This window comes from Oreochromis niloticus, unplaced genomic scaffold, assembly GCF_001858045.2.
Source record: "Oreochromis niloticus isolate F11D_XX unplaced genomic scaffold, O_niloticus_UMD_NMBU tig00001176_pilon, whole genome shotgun sequence".
Lineage (NCBI taxonomy): Eukaryota > Metazoa > Chordata > Actinopteri > Cichliformes > Cichlidae > Oreochromis > Oreochromis niloticus.
The window spans coordinates 1-15845 of NW_020327329.1; the positions used below are offsets into that span (position 1 = coordinate 1).

The window sequence follows — 15845 nt, forward strand, 5'->3', positions numbered from 1 at the left end:
GCCCAGATTCCTGTGGATAAGCTGCCAAGGTGGGATTACTTTCATGCCATATTAATAACACTGACAGACAGATTTGCTAAGCTTTTTGTTTTGCATATACTAGTAGTCAGTCAGATGCAAAATTAGTTTCCTCAAATTCTGCATTCTGCACCAGTCTAATAAGCAACCTATTCTAATTGCATATGATTATGCAAACACTAAGCAATTGTCAGCTTGGCTGTTTGTGCACTGTGTGACGTTTAGATAATTTTGTGTAATTCTGTGTGGGTAACCTCACCGGGAAATCTTTCTCCCTTTTCAAAAAGCATGTGCTTGTTAGAAAGGAAAAAAATCGAAAACATGGAATCTTTTTAATAAGAAACACGAAAGCTACGAAAATGCACACTTAAGGGAAGCATGCCATCTGCATTATTGTGAGAGGTTTAGGTTACCCATCATCTCCACCCACCTCCTGCATCTCTTTGAGCTGCTGCAGACCTGCAGGTTTTTCCTGCTGAATGAGTTTAAACTCAAATCCTATGTTCCTGTTAATCAGATCAGTTCTTCCACTGGGGGCAGCAGTGCGCTTTAAATACTTCAAATCCAGTTTTGCTTATAAGTAGGGATGGGTATCGTTTAGGTTTTATCCGATACCAGTACCAAACCGGTACTTTTGAAACGGTGCCGGTGCTTAAACGGTGCTCGAACCGGTGCTTAAAGAATGGAGAACACAAAATTGGTCCAAAAGCCTCTCATGTTTAGCTGTTTTTTTGGAAAAAGATAACAATGTTAGCCTTTTCTGCAGCTATAGGGGATATATGGTATCACTCTTGGCTGGAAGCAGTGCTTAAACAATGGAAAAAACACAAACTTTGTCCAAAAACCTCTCATGTTTAACTGTTTTCCACTTTTTCTGTGGTCATTTTAGCCTTTTTGGCCAGGGTGAAGGGAGCATCTGCCATCAAACAAGAAGACAGCCGCATGTAACTACGACGGTGTTTGCTAGTTCACCTTACATGCATTAATGTAATAATGTGGTTAGCCTACTCAACGTAAATTACACACGAACAACATTAAGCAACTCACGCAGAGGAGAACGGCTGCTGCTGCCATCATCATCCGTCATCATTTCTGCTACGCTGACAGGGCTAGGGGCCAGGACTCTACTCTTCGGGTTTTTGGGGATGTTGCTAACTCCGGGTCCGATAACAGGCACCACACCCACAGTGGATGTGCACGGTGTGAGGTCTCGCAGCAAGCTATCAAATACGCCGCATTTCTCGGCTTTTAACAAAATCTATACGTCGCCAGGCGTTTCATCAGATTCGAGGTGTTACCTCCCTTTGCACAGTATCAGCTTAAAGCACTTGTTGCAGGCTGCTGAGTTTGCATCTTTTGCTGTGAAGTACATCCAGACTTTTGATCGCTTGGCCTTGGGCATTTTTAATCTGTAGCTCTGCTCTAAAAACATACGTACCTGGGCCCGCTACTACGCTTGCAAGGTAAAATGATTGGCTAGAATCCAAGCGTATGACATCTCAGGGGAAAAAAGTACAGAATAAAGCACCGAAATGTGCGCTGCTTTTCGGTCTGGTTACTACCGTTTATGTCAGAACCGGTGCCATAATGGCACGGACAGCGTACCCATCCCTACTTATAAGTGTAACTGAAAGTATGGCTGAAAAGCTGCCCATTGACATCTACTGAGAAAACGGCCTATTCTTAGATTTTATAATCTTAATTATCAGCATTGGCTTTTCTTGGCCACATCTTTGTCAGTGTGGATAGAATTTGAAAAAGTATGAGACCTTAACATGAGGACTGTTTTATACCGGCTCTCTGTAGTGTGAAGAAAGAGAGTGTAATGGTCTGCTGAGGCCCAATGGGTGTTTTTGGGGAGACGCTGGGAACTCTCACATTCTTACCAAGTGGAAAAAGAATTGAAACCTGTGATCTTTGTCTCGTGGTGAGTCATTTTAATTTCAATATGCATGTGTGATATATACTGTATTCTTCCTGTGTAGTATTGTCATGTAACACAATATTGCTAAGAAATTTGGAAGACTCGACCTGTGTTTTTCCAATATAGTCGCCACTGCAGGTCATTGTTGATTGTTGTTTTCCTGTAGGTGGAACATCTTCTATTGTTTACCCAGCAGCCATGTTTGGCCCTCGTATTGCATCCAGAGGTGTTCCAGTGGCGGAGTTTAATATAAATACAACACCGAAATCAGAATATTTCATGTAAGTCAGTCAAAAACTCAGTCCTATTACTAGATGAAGTTGGACCACCTAATGCCCTTCAGACTTACAATTCTCACCTTCAATGTGTTCTTTGTGTGTGTGGTGTGATGTGGCACAGGTACCATTTCCAGGGTCCATGTGGAACTACACTGCCTCAAGCTTTGGCACAACATGAGTCAGAGGTGTTTTAAAAAAAAAAACACCAGGCTGACTTTTTCAACATTAGTTAGATTTAAAAAAACAAAACAAATCTACAAGCCAGTGCAGCCCAGAGATTTCTTAGCAATACTCCAAATCTCTTCAAATCAGTGTAGCTGTTAATGCGCTTGGTGGAGGTATTTGTAAATCATTAAGCTTCTTGACAATTTTTGAGATGAATTTCTTAATACTTGAAAATGTAGCTCACTAACTGGAATCAGATCATGATTTTTTTTTATGTTACATGATATTGTGTTAACTATGCAGCTTAACAAAGGAAAGGGAGGACATGCATGTAAAAATCAAAACAAAAGTCAGACATCAAAGGTATTCTTTCATAATAGATGTTAATGAGAAGATCATTAAATGTTAGCACTATTGTTCTCTAAAATGAAGCTGTAGATCAACATATTACTTCTGGTAGAGTGTTCCACTTTTCTCTTTCTGCCGCATGAAGAGATGTACAAATCATAATATAATCTAGTGCCTTTTCAGACTGTTTACACAACCTTGACCAAATGCTTGCTTTAAGTTTCAAGTGCAAATCTTTCAATGTTACAAAGATTTATTCCAGTGTACAGAGTTTGCTGTTGACCAAGGACAGAGAGGAAGTGAAAAATTCAGGTTATGCCTGTCATTTACTTTCTATGCTGGTTAATTGTGTTTATTTTGCCATGGGTCTCGTTATGTTACATGGATTATCCATCTTGCATTTGATATTTTTTTTATATACTTCTCAGTGTCTGTATTACAAAATGATGTATGTGTTTCATCTCTTGGTGGGACGTGTCTAAGAACAAAAACATCTTCTTTGTCCAAAACAATACGCACAATGTATCATGATGTATTCCAGTAAGACTGCCAATACCTTTATTAAAAAACTCAATATAATAAAACACTAAATCATATTTGGTGAGAGCTTATTGTGTTGATTTTAAAAAATCATAAATGTCTTTGGTAAATGGACTGGTTGTTGTATACCTGTTTCTACTCCACTTGAGCACTGAAAAGCCTTGGTAGGTTACAGTACCGGGCATAATGAACAACTTGGCAAAGGAAAGAAAAAAGAGAATCTTTTGGCACTTTCGCTACTGTTGCAAAACGGGTTTGGGACTGCATTTCAGTCAGTGGTGTTGAAGATATTGTCAAAAATGATGAAACTAGGAACACAGAAAATACCATTTGTATCAATTTTCCTAGCAAAATACGAAGAAATGATGAGGGTTACTCTTGCAGAGTCCTGCATGTGCAGAAAGTGAACAGTAGATGCCAGCGTGTAGCTTTCTATCTCAGATGTTGCTTACATAATGATGTATAATTCTGCACTGAGAGGGACACGGTGAAAAAACAGGCCTCTCAGATTCTGCTCTTAGCATGCATGAGTGAGAGGAAATGCAGATTTAAGTACCCCTAGGCCATCAGTGAACCCAGAGTTGTTACGACTGAGCGGAGCTGAGGAAACGATATCGAGCTCAATCATAATGCTGCTGAAATGGAAACGGTTTGAAGTGGAAAGCAAGGTGACACAAGGTGGCCTCTGTTGTCCAAGCTGATTTCTTACAGGGATCTTGATAAATTGCATGTTTTAAGACTATTATTAGAATTTGTGTGTCTTTGTGTTACTTCTTTGTTAGCTGAGTGCCAAAGTATATTTTTCTTTGTGTAGTTTTTATTTTTCCTAACTTTCTCTAGTTCAGGCTATGGCGTATTGCATCATGCAGTGTTTAACCCCTTAAAGCAAAGTCGACCTGCAAACATTGGTGACTGTTTACAGAGATGCTTTAGACACCTACAGAAACTATCAAACACGTCACCAGAGGAACCACCACAAAGGCTACAAACTGTTAAAAGCTCCTGTGTAACAAAAGTCTCTTCTCGCTGCTATGTTGTGATTTCCCAGGTTTGGAGACACTGGCCCGGTGCATGCTACTGGAAATGCTTCTCAAGTGTTTTATCTTCATTTACCGACTGGGCTAACATTGTTAAGTCATTCAATGGAAATGAGAGAGACAGAGGGTTAGAAGTCATTCAAATTAGCTTTGGAAGGTTATGTTCATTAGACAGTGTTATGTTAATATGATGACAGTCATAAAAAGAGTTATCCCAGGAGAGCTGGTGCGTGCGTGTGTGTACGAATGTAGCGGCGAGCACATGCGAACTCACACAGGTACGTAATCTATCTTTGGTGTCTCAGGGGAGTCTCTTCGAGTTAGTTCATTTCATGCACGCTGTAGTTTCAGCGCTGATTATAAATTTTTTAGTTCACACAGCATTGCAGCACCGCAAACCCAAATATAAAACCACAAACACACTGCAGCTGGCCCACATTGGTTAAAGAATAAAAAACCCCACATCCATAATATCCTCCCTCCCTCCCACTGTGCTGCCGTTGTTCATCAATTAGTATCTAAAATCAATTAAGCATATCAACTGTATCTTTTAATATATGTCATCATCACCATTGCCATGATTAGATTTCCTCATTTCCTTTTCTATTATTGGTAGCCCCTTTAAGGAGAGGTAAGGCCAGGTCCCATTTGTCATCAGGAGAAAAGTACATGGAGAGGCACTTAAGAGAAATCTCAACTGTCTGATACAGTCATTTCTGGAGCTGATGTGAGCGAGGCTGCCAGAGAGAGGACAGCTACTCTGCCAACTCGTGCAGCTCATTCATGAATGCAGTGGGCAAGAGGAAAGTGTGGAGGTGGAAAAGTTCTTGACTGCTCCAAAAGCCTTAAGGTTAACAGACTCGCCATCTTTGGTGGAAAGGCGGGAGATGTTTCTCTGTCTCTGAGCGAGAAGGCAGTTTTGATAATTCTGGCTCTGTACCAGCAGAGTGCTTAGGAAAAAAATAAAATCAAAGAATTATGCTGCTCCCTCGTACAAAATGCTCTGCAGCTGCCTTCAGTTGCCGCTTGTTTGCGGGCTCTCCCTCATTCAGTTTTGTCTGTGTTAACTGCTCTATTGGTTGTAATTGGATGACTGACTTAATATCTAATTTCTTTTGCCTTGAGAAACCCATTTGTGACCATCTATGAAGCTGCCAGTTGTGCAGCTTTTGACTAAATCTGAGCAGAGAATATAACCCTGCATGCTTCAAAATGTATCCTGCCACTTCTATCAACAGACACGTCATCAGAAAGCGCTATTTGCACTTGCAGCCATACACGCCTTTACCTTAGCATTGCCTCCAACATGTCTGACAAATATGACATCAGTTCATCTTGGTGTCATTGGTCCAAAGAATTTTTCCAGAACTGCACATGCTCTTTTAGATGTTTTCTGGTAAAGTCTAATTTGCAATCCTCATATATATAATTGTTTGTTTTCCTTTTGTATTCTTCCAGTACAAAGGAAAATGATCTAACCCGACCTAACAATATATAGCCACATATTGCTTTTAATGAGAGGAACTATGTGCATGATTGAATCCATAACTTGTTTTGTTGCAGTCTCTGCACATCAAAAAAAAGATGTTTGATGTGATGTTTGATTGGCAGCTGGACTAGTGTTTACATGTGCTTGCATCAGAGGCGTAAGGTGCCTGACAGTGTGTGTCTTGTACTGTATTTGTGCTGGTGTGATTTTTCATTCTGTATACATGCATATGACAAGAGGAAGTGTCAGACCAAACCAGGTCAGGCTGGTAGAGGAGCTGTGAAAATTGCACAGAGACATACTGTACCTTTACAGTTACACCGAGCTTGTCAGTGTTAGGCATGACATGACTCATTCTGTCATTTCAGTATCCATTTTTCCAAAGAACTTCTGTTTACATATTGGTTATCTAAAAGGCATTGCAATAATAAGTAAGGCAAGTCTTAAAAAAGTAACTACATATTAAAGGATATATTGCTTATAACGTTAAAGCTACATAGGATGAATTGTAAAAACATGGCTGCCCCAGCACAAACTAATTACCAACATAAAAACTGACCAGTCAGTTATTTTCTTACACTTAAACAGTTTTTCATAGTTTTTCTGGCTTACAAACTCTAGATTTGGTTTGAGACAGGCTTTTGACAGACCTGTAAAATATGTGTGATAAAATAAACCAGCTATTCATTTTAGGCAACAGATTGGAGACTATTGGGTACAAAAACCTTGTAGTTGTTGTTTATCCTTGCAGTATATACAGTATATATACAGTACCCCCAAAACCATCGTATTCTATGTCTAGGTATGAATTGCAATATATTATATCCCAGGTTGGATCAGTTTTGGGACTCCTGCATCCAACCATTTTCTTGACCACATATCACAAACAGATAACCAGATAAGCATTCACGCTCACATTCACACCTAAGACAATTTTAAAGTCACAAAATAACATTGATGTCTTTAGTCTGCTGCAGGGAGTCTGAGAAAACCTACTCAGACAAAGTGAGAATGTGCAAACTTCACACATAGTTTTGCTTTTCTAAAATTTGTATATAAATGATGTTTCATGATATGAATGTAAAATATACAGTTAATTTTTCTGTTTCTGTATCCCAACAACTCAGCTTAGAAGCTGAGTTTAGAAGCTAAGTGTAAGATTGGAATGAATGCCCTTCCTCTACAGGAAATCCTCTATATTAGTTAGTAGGGCTGTAGTATTGTAATATTGTTTTTGAATTCATTTAGTCATTTCAGTTTAGTTTCAGCCAGTTTCCTGAGTGGATTTATTTATTTTACTTTGGATTTTTTAAATTGAAAATATTTAGGTTAGTTTAGTTTTTTTTAGTTTATGTGTGAGTTTCTTGACAGTACAAACTCACTCATACAGACATTCAGTCTCAGTAAACATCTGCACCAAAGCCTCTTCAGGCTGATTGTGTTGACAAATTGTATCACACTGACACCAAAGACATTCCCTCTGTATATTTATTTTGTTTTATTTTATGGCTTCAAGATAGCGTCTCGCCTCACAGCAAGAAGGGTTCCCTGTTTGAATCCTGACTGCTGCCTTGAATGACATTCAGAGGTGTTCTTTGGATGTTGGCTTTCTTTTGTTTCACTCTCTGCTTTGATAATGTTGAAATTTCACATTTGGACACATCACTCCATAAAACCCGTTGCCACTGATTTTTCACAGATCAACCAGATGCATCTCTTAGGTCCTGTATCCGGCCTTTTTCTGGATGACTTTCAGATACTGTTCATCAGTTGTAGATATTTTTTTAGGCCTTCCACTTTATTTAGTCATATATTAATCTCCTCACTGTTTCCTCTTCCTATACATCCCCTGAGTTTGGCTGAAATAACAACACTTTGCAGATAATCCCTCTGTTGCCATGATGGCAACTATTATCATGCGGTAGATTGTTGCTTCTCACCCTCCCCACGTCCTTCTGTGATAGACCCACCTACTTTTGGCCTAAATTTGATATTCCCAAACCCAAACAAACAATAAAACAAAATGAGTGGAAAAGATTGATACTATTCATATGCAGACCGAGTTGTCTTTCCCAACAACCCAAGCACATCCCTGAATAACACTGGTGCTTCTAGGTAGCCTGATTGGGAGGGAGTTGTTGTTTGAAAAAGGCTGAGATAGGGCTCAGGTGCAAGCTAATCTGCTCTAACCCTGTACTAATTAGGATCAAGGCAAGCGGCCACTTTCTCCTAGTTATTGATCACTGGCCCCGCCTTGCACAGACAAGTGTATGGCTCCTATGAGAACAGCAACACAGGGCGCACATAAGAGGAAGCTCTGCCCTCTCTGCCTGCCGAATGTTGTTTGTGTCTTTGAAATTCAATATCCAGTTCCTATTCAACATCAAGCCTTTCGAAGTGTTGTTGAGTCTCATCCGTTAGGCCTCCAATCAGCCTGCTCTGTTTGGCCTGTTTCCTAGATCAGACCACTCAATATTCATTGTATAGGTGTCTGTTGACCAGCATCACAGGCATCTCTGTCTCTATCGCTTATTTATGCATAGATCTCGCTCACTTTTCTCTCTCTTCACGGATTTAAAATAGGCTTTGTGGTGACATACAGCACACATGTCTAAATCAATATGATGACCCCTATGTTGTCTGCTTGCTACTATCTGCCCAAGATTATTTGATAAGGAGTTTATTTTATCTTTAAGTCTGTACATTTGGATATTTCACTTAGTGTGACACACAAATACTTTGACTACTTGTCATTTTACTACTGATCTATAGTTTTTATAGAGACTCGTGGAAAACAGACATTAAAATCTGCTTTTGGTCTGCTTCAAAGTCCCGTGTATAATGAATGCTGCTAATCTGTCATCAAGATTTATTTTTAATTAATGTTGTTGGAAATAACTTTCATCATTTCACTGTTAATTGGTACAATATGGTAATGCAAACTGACACCAGGTTTTAAAACATGTTCCCAATGATCTGAAAGTACCATGAAAAACACACTATTGGAAAGACTACATTATCTGAGCAAACAGGAGTGTTTTGGTTGTGTATTGTGTGGCGTGGAGGATTCTTACCAGTATTTCAGGTGTTCTTACTTTTATTTTTGCTGCCAAATAAAGGTCTTTTTATAAAATGGCCAGCTAATTGGCCACCAGTGTTCCCAGGCCACATATACACACTGAAATGAATGTTAGCTAAAATGAGAAAAGTTCTAATTAATGCAACAGATCCGACATATGAAGTGACTACTTGGTTAGCTGGCTCCGATGCTTCTGTGTTTATATTGTGTGTGTGTGTGTCTTGATTTTCTTTTGTCTTCTATTTTCTTTCTTGTCACTGATCTCATGCGCTGCATGGCGAACACTTCAAGAGCTCAATTCAGCGAGGCACGTGACCCTCTGGAAGACAGCCATTATTGGAGGCGACAGGGCACGTGGACTAGACGCAAACGCACACTTGTTGCCTCTCCCAGATTACTTGAACTATCAGAAGCTTTAAGAGGATTTCACAGTGGGAGCGTGCTGGACTTCAATCTCATGGACCTGATGGCTATTGATCCATGCTAAGCTTTCACACAGAAACACACTCACGTAACAGACACAGTTGTTACTTCATGGCTTCATAAACATAAATAAATGGTTTCTAGTTTTCAGTGCTTCAGTATCTCTGTGGTTGTCTTCTTTCTCTTCTCTTTCCTTTCACCCCTCACCAGCAGAAGTAGATAGCTGCCCCTCCTGGAAGTCTCTTTCTGTTGAAACAGAGTTCTTCTTTCCCACTTTTGTAACATTTGTAGTCACAGGGGAATGTTTGATTGGTGGGGTTTTCACTAAGGCCTGCATTATAATACTGGATTTCTTTGATAAACACAAAACATCTGAATGACAGTTCATACGCTATTTAGGAAAAACAAAAATAAAAACAGTGAGAAAATAAAACTGTGTCATTTTCTATCCAGACTGATTTTAAATAAATGAGTCCCTCAACAGTATATGCATGCATATTAGCAATGCTGATGTGAGCGGTAGATTAGAAAGGTGGTGTCTGTAACCACGGAGACACTGAATGAGTACCTCAGATGTGTAGGTTGATAGGTAAAGGGCTCGAATTAGGAAGCTGACATGTGAGAAAACAGGATATGAATGTTCTTTACAGGCAAAGGCAGGTACAGCATTGGCATTACAATCATTGCTAATACATTATGTTTCATAAGCTGAGGATGCAACACCCTGAACTTTGAAAAATAATGATAAGGAAAATTATCCTTGGACAGGCCAAAGAAGAGAATGAATGGATGGTTGGAAATCATTCACTGTTCTATTTTATCCTTGACCTATATAGTTTATATATATATCGTTTAAGCTATTGTTACTGGAAGAAAATATGGAAATGACATTGAATTCAATTCTATTTTAGAACACAATTCTAAATGAAAATAAAATAAAATAAGCTAAAAACTGTAGTGAGAGGAGTGGTCCTACAATCAAATCTGAAATGCTTTGCTTTAGGACTCAATCACGCAGGGCTAAAAGTCACCTCCTGGCAACCACCTATCGCTAGGGAAATCTGCAATGACTGGATGGTGAGTGGTTGCTTGCGAGGTGAAATTGGTCGCAAAGAGGGTGGTGTACCAAAAGGGTTGCTAGCAGAATACCAAGATCACCAACTCACATGCTATTCTCTGAGCAGCAGTGTGAAAATGGGATGCACACTGAAAGCTGTCTCCTTCAAAGTAAAAGCTGAAACATGTCGGTTGCAGTCAAGCCCCAACATTTCCTTAGCAGGAAAATCTTCTGGTTTATGTTGCACTTTTCACAGTTTATCACTTTTTTGCTCAGGGTGTAGTTTGCAAGTGTTTGCAGACAAGTCAGCTTCATCCCTGGAAACTACACCTGATACACCTTTGCAACCAGTTTTACGTTAGCAGCTGCCAGTAATCACTCACCAAACTGTATTTTTGCATTTTTACAGCAGCAGATGTAACATAGACATAGTTTCCCAGTCAGATAAATGAAGCTGTCTAAGCTGATTATTGACAATTAAAAACTGAAAATTGAAAGTGGCTCATGGTTTGTGTGCTAATGTTAAGAGAATTTCACCCTATAGATATCTTCAGTTTCACACTCAGTTTTAAGTTCTGAAATTGAACAACTTTTCCAGTTTGTGTTAACAATGTACAGTCATCCTAAAACAACTCCTTGTGTAGTGATTAGTGGAAACTTTGACAGGGCTGTTGTGGTTTTGCTGGGATATGGAAAAATCTGATTCATAGTGGTTGGTCTCTCAAGCCCACAGATTTAGTCAGTAATTTAATGTCAGCGGAGAAAAGTCCAAGAAGTGTCCTGCTCAAGTGTTAAGTTGGCCTTTTAGAGGAACATTTTGACTGGCTTCTCTATTTTCATACTGTTTCGAGGGTGGCCAGAGTGCTAAAACGTTTGACTCACCTGCTAAAATCTTTCTTCTGTCTGTTCCCACGAGATGTTTTCTGGGATCCCAGCACTCTAATGTGCAACAGCTGTGTTTTCTGTGTATAACTGCAGGCAGTCTGATGGAGACGCGCTGTATGAGTTGCGGTCATGTGTCAGTGAACAAGAGAAGCCCCATATGTGCTCCCTTAAAAAACAAAGGGTAAGTAACAGAACCTTTGAAATACCAATGCTTACACTGATCAACATAAACCTCCAGCATGGATAGATCAGTCTTTGCTGTATTAATGTGCAGTGACCCTGGCCCAGATGTTCCTGATGCCCAGATTCCTGTGGATAAGCTGCCAAGGTGGGATTACTTTCATGCCATATTAATAACACTGACAGACAGATTTGCTAAGCTTTTTGTTTTGCATATACTGTAGTCAGTCAGATGCAAAATTAGTTTCCTCAAATTCTGCATTCTGCACCAGTCTAATAAGCAAACCTATTCTAATTGCATATGATTATGCAAACACTAAGCAATTGTCAGCTTGGCTGTTTGTGCACTGTGTGACGTTTAGATAATTTTGTGTAATTCTGTGTGGGTAACCTCACCGGGAAATCTTTCTCCCTTTTCAAAAAGCATGTGCTTGTTAGAAAGGAAAAAATATCGAAAACATGGAATCTTTTTAATAAGAAAACACGAAAGCTACGAAAATGCACACTTAAGGGAAGCATGCCATCTGCATTATTGTGAGAGGTTTAGGTTACCCATCATCTCCACCCACCTCCTGCATCTCTTTGAGCTGCTGCAGACCTGCAGGTTTTTCCTGCTGAATGAGTTTAAACTCAAATCCTATGTTCCTGTTAATCAGATCAGTTCTTCCACTGGGGGGCAGCAGTGCGCTTTAAATACTTCAAATCCAGTTTTGCTTATAAGTAGGGATGGGTATCGTTTAGGTTTTATCCGATACCAGTACCAAACCGGTACTTTTGAAACGGTGCCGGTGCTTAAACGGTGCTCGAACCGGTGCTTAAAGAATGGAGAACACAAAATTGGTCCAAAAGCCTCTCATGTTTAGCTGTTTTTTTGGAAAAAGATAACAATGTTAGCCTTTTCTGCAGCTATAGGGGATATATGGTATCACTCTTGGCTGGAAGCAGTGCTTAAACAATGGAAAAAAACACAAACTTTGTCCAAAAACCTCTCATGTTTAACTGTTTTCCACTTTTTCTGTGGTCATTTTAGCCTTTTTGGCCAGGGTGAAGGGAGCATCTGCCATCAAACAAGAAGACAGCCGCATGTAACTACGACGGTGTTTGCTAGTTCACCTTACATGCATTAATGTAATAATGTGGTTAGCCTACTCAACGTAAATTACACACGAACAACATTAAGCAACTCACGCAGAGGAGAACGGCTGCTGCTGCCATCATCATCCGTCATCATTTCTGCTACGCTGACAGGGCTAGGGCCAGGACTCTACTCTTCGGGTTTTTGGGGGATGTTGCTAACTCCGGGTCCGATAACAGGCACCACACCCACAGTGGATGTGCACGGTGTGAGGTCTCGCAGCAAGCTATCAAATACGCCGCATTTCTCGGCTTTTAACAAAATGCTATACGTCGCCAGGCGTTTCATCAGATTCGAGGTGTTACCTCCTTTGCACAGTATCAGCTTAAAGCACTTGTTGCAGGCTGCTGAGTTTGCATCTTTTGCTGTGAAGTACATCCAGACTTTTGATCGCTTGGCCTTGGGCATTTTTAATCTGTAGCTCTGCTCTAAAAGAACATACGTACCTGGGCCCGCCTACTACGCTTGCAAAGGTAAAATGATTGGCTAGAATCCAAGCGTATGACATCTCAGGGGAAAAAAGTACAGAAATAAAGCACCGAAATGTGCGCTGCTTTTCGGTCTGGTTACTACCGTTTATGTCAGAACCGGTGCCATAATGGCACCGGACAGCGGTACCCATCCCTACTTATAAGTGTAACTGAAAGTATGGCTGAAAAGCTGCCCATTGACATCTACTGAGAAAACGGCCTATTCTTAGATTTATAATCTTTAATTATCAAGCATTTGGCTTTTCTGGCCACATCTTTGTCAGTGTGGATAGAATTTGAAAAAGTATGAGACCATTAACATGAGGACTGTTTTATACCGCTCTCTGTAGGTGTGAAGAAAGAGAGTGTAATGGTCTGCTGAGGCCCAATGTGGTGTTTTTTGGGGAGACGCTGGACTCTCACATTCTTACCAAGGTGGAAAAAGAAATTGAAACCTGTGATCTTTGTCTCGTGGTGAGTCATTTTAATTTCAATATGCATGTGTGATATATACTGTATTCTTCCTGTGTAGTATTGTCATGTAACACAATATTTGCTAAGAAATTGTGGAAGACTCGACCTGTGTTTTTCCAATATAAGTCGCCACTGCAGGTCATTGTTGATTGTTGTTTTCCTGTAGGTGGGAACATCTTCTATTGTTTACCCAGCAGCCATGTTTGGCCCTCGTATTGCATCCAGAGGTGTTCCAGTGGCGGAGTTTAATATAAATACAACACCGAAATCAGAATATTTCATGTAAGTCAGTCAAATAACTCAGTCCTTATTAACTAAGATGAAGTTGGACCACCTAAATGCCCTTCAGACTTACAATTCTCACCTTCAATGTGTTTCTTTGTGTGTGTGTGTGATGTGGCACAGGTACCATTTCCAGGGTCCATGTGGAACTACACTGCCTCAAGCTTTGGCACAACATGAGTCAGAGGTGTTTTAAAAAAAAAAACACCAGGCTGACTTTTTCAACATTAGTTAGATTTAAAAAAACAAAACAAAATCTACAAGCCAGTGCAGCCCAGAGATTTCTTAGCAATACTCCAAATCTCTTCAAATCAGTGTAGCTGTTAATGCGCTTGGTGGAGGTATTTTGTAAATCATTAAGCTTCTTGACAATTTTTGAGATGAATTTCTTAATACTTGAAAATGTAGCTCACTAACTGGAATCAGATCATGATTTTTTTTTATGTTACATGATATTGTGTTAACTATGCAGCTTAACAAAGGAAAGGGAGGACATGCATGTAAAATCAAAACAAAAGTCAGACATCAAAGGTATTCTTTCATAATAGATGTTAATGAGAAGATCATTAAATGTTAGCACTATTGTTCTCTAAAATGAAGCTGTAGATCAACATATTACTTCTGGTAGAGTGTTCCACTTTTCTCTTTCTGCCGCATGAAGAGATGTACAAATCATAATATAATCTAGTGCCTTTTCAGACTGTTTACACAACCTTGACCAAATGCTTGCTTTAAGTTTCAAGTGCAAATCTTTCAATGTTACAAAGATTTATTCCAGTGTACAGAGTTTGCTGTTGACCAAGGACAGAGAGGAAGTGAAAAATTCAGGTTATGCCTTCAGTTGCCGCTTGTTTGCGGGCTCTCCTCATTCAGTTTTGTCTGTGTTAACTGCTCTATTGGTTGTAATTGGATGACTGACTTAATATCTAATTTCTTTTGCCTTGAGAAACCCATTTGTGACCATCTATGAAGCTGCCAGTTGTGCAGCTTTTGACTAAATCTGAGCAGAGAATATAACCCTGCATGCTTCAAAATGTATCCTGCCACTTCTATCAACAGACACGTCATCAGAAAGCGCTATTTGCACTTGCAGCCATACACGCCTTTACCTTAGCATTGCCTCCAACATGTCTGACAAATATGACATCAGTTCATCTTGGTGTCATTGGTCCAAAGAATTTTTCCAGAACTGCACATGCTCTTTTAGATGTTTTCTGGTAAAGTCTAATTTGCAATCCTCATATATATAATTGTTTGTTTTCCTTTTGTATTCTTCCAGTACAAAGGAAAAATGATCTAACCCGACCTAACAATATATAGCCACATATTGCTTTTAATGAGAGGAACTATGTGCATGATTGAATCCATAACTTGTTTTGTTGCAGTCTCTGCACATCAAAAAAAAGATGTTTGATGTGATGTTTGATTGGCAGCTGGACTAGTGTTTACATGTGCTTGCATCAGAGGCGTAAGGTGCCTGACAGTGTGTGTCTTGTACTGTATTTGTGCTGGTGTGATTTTTCATTCTGTATACATGCATATGACAAGAGGAAGTGTCAGACCAAACCAGGTCAGGCTGGTAGAGGAGCTGTGAAAATTGCACAGAGACATACTGTACCTTTACAGTTACACCGAGCTTGTCAGTGTTAGGCATGACATGACTCATTCTGTCATTTCAGTATCCATTTTTTCCAAAGAACTTCTGTTTACATATTGGTTATCTAAAAGGCATTGCAATAATAAGTAAGGCAAGTCTTAAAAAAGTAACTACATATTAAAGGATATATTGCTTATAACGTTAAAGCTACATAGGATGAATTGTAAAAACATGGCTGCCCCAGCACAAACTAATTACCAACATAAAAACTGACCAGTCAGTTATTTTCTTACACTTAAACAGTTTTTCATAGTTTTTCTGGCTTACAAACTCTAGATTTGGTTTGAGACAGGCTTTTTGACAGACCTGTAAAATATGTGTGATAAAATAAACCAGCTATTCATTTTAGGCAACAGATTGGAGACTATTGGGTACAAAAACCTTGTAGTTGTTGTTTATCCTTG

The 15845-nt window shown here is 39.5% G+C and overlaps 1 protein-coding gene and 1 long non-coding RNA gene across 2 annotated transcripts; both read left to right on the plus strand.

The window, feature by feature from the left end:
- The first annotated feature begins 2097 nt into the window (after positions 1–2097).
- Positions 2098–2463, plus strand: LOC109198074 (uncharacterized). Its single transcript, XR_002059051.2, has 2 exons — positions 2098–2223; positions 2342–2463. It is a non-coding gene; the product is annotated as an uncharacterized LOC109198074 (long non-coding RNA).
- An 8716-nt stretch (positions 2464–11179) lies between these two features.
- On the plus strand, positions 11180–14566 carry LOC109198075 (NAD-dependent protein deacylase sirtuin-5, mitochondrial; the record flags this gene model as incomplete). The annotated part of the gene is made up of 5 exons (XM_019353731.2): positions 11180–11424; positions 11518–11571; positions 13379–13502; positions 13669–13784; positions 13908–14566. Coding segments are annotated over 5 exons (612 nt in total), but the record flags the coding sequence as incomplete, so codon positions are not given.
- Between the last annotated feature and the right edge of the window lie 1279 nt (positions 14567–15845).